Source organism: Bactrocera tryoni, unplaced genomic scaffold (genome assembly GCF_016617805.1).
Source record: "Bactrocera tryoni isolate S06 unplaced genomic scaffold, CSIRO_BtryS06_freeze2 scaffold_7, whole genome shotgun sequence".
NCBI classification, from domain to species: Eukaryota; Metazoa; Arthropoda; class Insecta; order Diptera; family Tephritidae; genus Bactrocera; species Bactrocera tryoni.
In genome coordinates, this window is record NW_024396366.1 from 14,310,580 (window position 1) to 14,314,119 (window position 3,540).

Here is a 3,540-nt window from a genome sequence, read left to right on the forward strand (position 1 = left end):
GTTTGATGAATTCAACACTTGTTCCTTTCTTAACTTTTGGCAAGTTCATTAGTGTCGTTACTTGTTTATCGACCAGTATTCCTTCATTTTTATATCTCGCTTTTAGAGCTTCCCAAGCCAAATTGAAATTATCGTCATTAAGAGCGAACTGTTTTACTATGACGCCTGCTTGACCTTTTGTCTTGTATCGGAGGTGATACAATTTTTGTGCTTTTGATAGCTCTGGATGGTTGATGTAAACGGCTGTAAACATGTCCCGGAAGGACGGCCATTCCTCATAACCTCCATAGAAGGTTTCTGTGTCACATGCGGGCACCTCGAGGTGGATGCCTGAACTTGCCTTTTGAGTAGGTGCAGTTGCTTTAATTAGCTTTAATTGATCGGAGATCATAGCTTTTGTTTCTTCATACTGGTCTAAGCAGTTTTAGTATATTGCGGTAGCAGATAATACAAAATTTTGTGGTAGATCTGAATCGTCAGAATCTACAATGGCGTCATGAGCCGTTTGGAGGCGAGTCCAAAAATTTGTAAGATTTTGGCCTTTAACTTCTAATAACGATTCAGAGTTTTCGTGAATCGGTGAGGAGGCAAATCTAGTGCAGTACCTTGTGAAACTGTCACTTTCTGAAATAAATTTAAAAACCTGTTTTGAGCGGTTAGCTCCTACAGGTGTATTTTGATTTTTTTCGTTATTAGCCATTTTGGTTTTTTTTTTCTCTCAGTGCGATTGATTTGAATAAGCAATATTTCTTAAAACCGAATACTCTTTTAGGTAAATAGAGTTTTGAATTTTGATTTAGGTTGGTAAAAACGAGTATGTTATATCGTGTTATTATTACCGTTTCTATTTATTTGCAAATAATAATATATATTTTATATTTTAGTTTTAAGTTTGAAAATGTCTTTGATTTTATTTATTTATTATTTAGACAATTTATTTTTATCAAATCAGCACTTTTAATTTATTAAAACTTTTTCCGTCCTTGTGTTAATATTTAGGCACACCCTAATACTTTGACATGAATGTACGTATTTTTGTGCAATTGAGAGCTCGTTGAAGAGATCAATGCATTTTTAACATACATAAGTAGGTTTAAACCACCCAGCAAAACCTGCTTGACCGAAACTCCCACACATTTACACAATTTTTACTTATTACTAACACACCCTCACAAATCATTTAATTGCGTAAAGAGTCTATCCGCTGTGCCTTTTGATTGTTTTATATTACAAGCTCTTCACACAACATCTTTTCTATAAAAACAAAACAAAAAAGACAAACTGATTTCGGACTTGCCACTGTTTGTGGAAAACGATGCATGTAAAAGTATACAACATGATAACATGATTGTTTACATTCGTTTATTCGTTGCGAAAATTCGAATTCAAAGAAAAAGAAATTCGGCACGCGTGTTAAATTGTGAAAAATTTGTATTCTAATTAAATTTGGTTATATTTTATGAAAAAAGTGATTAAAAACGTGATTATAAAAGTGGTACATATATAATTTGAAAAGGTGAGTAAACGGAGTAAATTTTAATATTAAAAAAATACATTTAGTGCTTGCATGAGCCGAGAAAAAAAGGCTTTTAATGTCAGTGCCTCCAAATTTCCAAAATATGTAGTATTAATGTGAATTCTGATAGTGACTCAAATGTGGAAGAATTGAGCTCCGTAGATATATCTTTAAATGATTATGATAGCCAAGATACCATTGATAGTAATAGTGACAATGTGAATATTGTAGTGAAAAATGATAAATGCAAAGAAATAAAAGCTTGGGCTTTACGCAATAGAGTGTACCACAATACAGTGACTGATTTGTTTCAAACCTTGCGAAAAATAGGTTTAGTGGATTTGCCCTTAACAGCAAAAAGTCTATTAGGTACAAGTAGAAAAAAGGTTAATATTGAAACCATTCCAAGTGGAGCGTTTTTATATAGAGGAATTCAAAATTATTTTGAGAAAAATTCATTTCCTCACCTTGAAATAAAAGATAGCATTGTACTTGATATAGGAATAGATGGTCTTAGATTATTCAAAAATCTATATGCATACATTATTATTTTTCTCTACATGTCTCTTTGTTTCTTTTTCAGATTATTCACAAAAGTGATGAAATGGCGCAGCAAAAAACGGTTCGTGAATGCAAGGTCCTCATCCGCAAAATTCATCAATCGGTATGCCGAATGACTGGTGAAGATGACGACAACGTTCAAACCGAAATTGTTTCCACCCTACCATTAAATACGCTTGCTGCAGCTTTGGAAATGGACGAAAAATTGAAATGCGACGAATTTGCTGCTACAACGGTAAGTAATATATAAACTTTTTTCAATAAACAATTCAGTTTTTACAAACTATTTTTATTTACAGAAACAATTCGTTTTGAGGATAAAAGGTACTTCAGATAGTGTACATGATGTGTTGCGAAGTCTGTACACTGATGAACTTCTTTATTTATGTAACTGGGACGGTAGGGGTGGGAAGCAACCTCTCTCCAAATTCCTGCTGGTTTCCAACATTTTATACGGTAAATTCTGTTTTTTTTATTTAATTTTACTTACAATTATTTGTTTTAATTTGTAATTTTCATTATGTTTTTTTTTATAGATTCATTCATAACGTATGGATTGGCAATGTTCGAAAAACAAGTTCGAAAAGCCATTGAAATGAGCCACCATAGGCACAAACAAAGAATTTATAGGAAGAGGAAAACTGAGGAGTGAACCCTTTAAATATTTAATAAAAAGTTATATGTATTTCTGATATTATTAAAAAAAATTATTTTAATACATACTAGATTTTAAGATAGCATTGCAAAGCAGGAATTGAATTAATAATGAAATATTTATTTTAATTTAAACTTTAATGTAATTTTGGTTAAAAATAATTTGAAAAAAAATTAAAAATTAAAAAAAATAAAAAATCTTTTATTTTGAGATTCGAACTCGAGTCTCACGGAATACCAAGCCGTGCGTTTAACCACTAGGCTAGTATAGCATGCAGCGTCGCGCTTCCCTGGAACCAGTTTTCCCCGTTTGCCTTAAATTTAACTAAAGTGTGAGTAGCGAGGATATAGTTTTATTGTAGCAGAAAATGTGTGCTCAAGAAGGTGATAAAAAATCACATGTATACAAAAGTTTTGGGAGGTTTTTTGATTCGCCCTTAAGAACGTGATAGGAAAGTGTGACAATTAAACCGGCACGCGTTACCGGCATGTCACTAGGTAACATGACCGGCACTGTTCTAACTGGGCAGTGGTCGGCAAAAGTTAAACTGTGACTGTGTTGGTGAGCACAAGCGAACTGCTCCGCATGAGCATCCCAGTCGGAAATTGCGTGAATTGAAAAAAAAAGTTATCACTTATTGCGTTTCAATGAGAACATAAAAAAAGGTATTGCATATACAGTGTACATACGTGCATAGATACAAACTTAAATAAAACATTCAAAAATTCATTTGGATTTAGGTATGTTATGTAACATACATAGTTACTGATAGGATTGCAGAGATAATTATGTATAAATTTAGAGACAA

At 32.6% G+C, this 3,540-nt stretch overlaps 1 protein-coding gene across 1 annotated transcript; it reads left to right on the forward strand.

Moving 5' to 3' along the window:
- The first annotated feature begins 1,618 nt into the window (after nucleotides 1-1,618).
- Nucleotides 1,619-3,223, forward strand: LOC120781607. The gene is made up of 3 exons (XM_040113842.1): nucleotides 1,619-2,312; nucleotides 2,377-2,533; nucleotides 2,614-3,223. The coding sequence occupies exons 1-3, from the start codon at nucleotides 2,121-2,123 to the stop codon at nucleotides 2,727-2,729; spliced, it is 465 nt and encodes a 154-aa protein (XP_039969776.1). The 5' UTR covers nucleotides 1,619-2,120; the 3' UTR covers nucleotides 2,730-3,223.
- Nucleotides 3,224-3,540: the final 317 nt, after the last annotated feature.

What these genes read in the sequence shown, in the direction of transcription:
- LOC120781607 (XM_040113842.1), top strand. Translation starts at nt 2,121, where the DNA reads ATGGCGCAGCAAAAAACGGTTCGTGAATGCAAGGTCCTCATCCGCAAA. An exon ending in ACGAATTTGCTGCTACAACG is followed by an intron (nt 2,313 to 2,376) that starts GTAAGTAATATA and finishes TTTTATTTACAG; the next exon opens with AAACAATTCGTTTTGAGGAT. An exon ending in GGTTTCCAACATTTTATACG is followed by an intron (nt 2,534 to 2,613) that starts GTAAATTCTGTT and finishes TTTTTTTTATAG; the next exon opens with ATTCATTCATAACGTATGGA.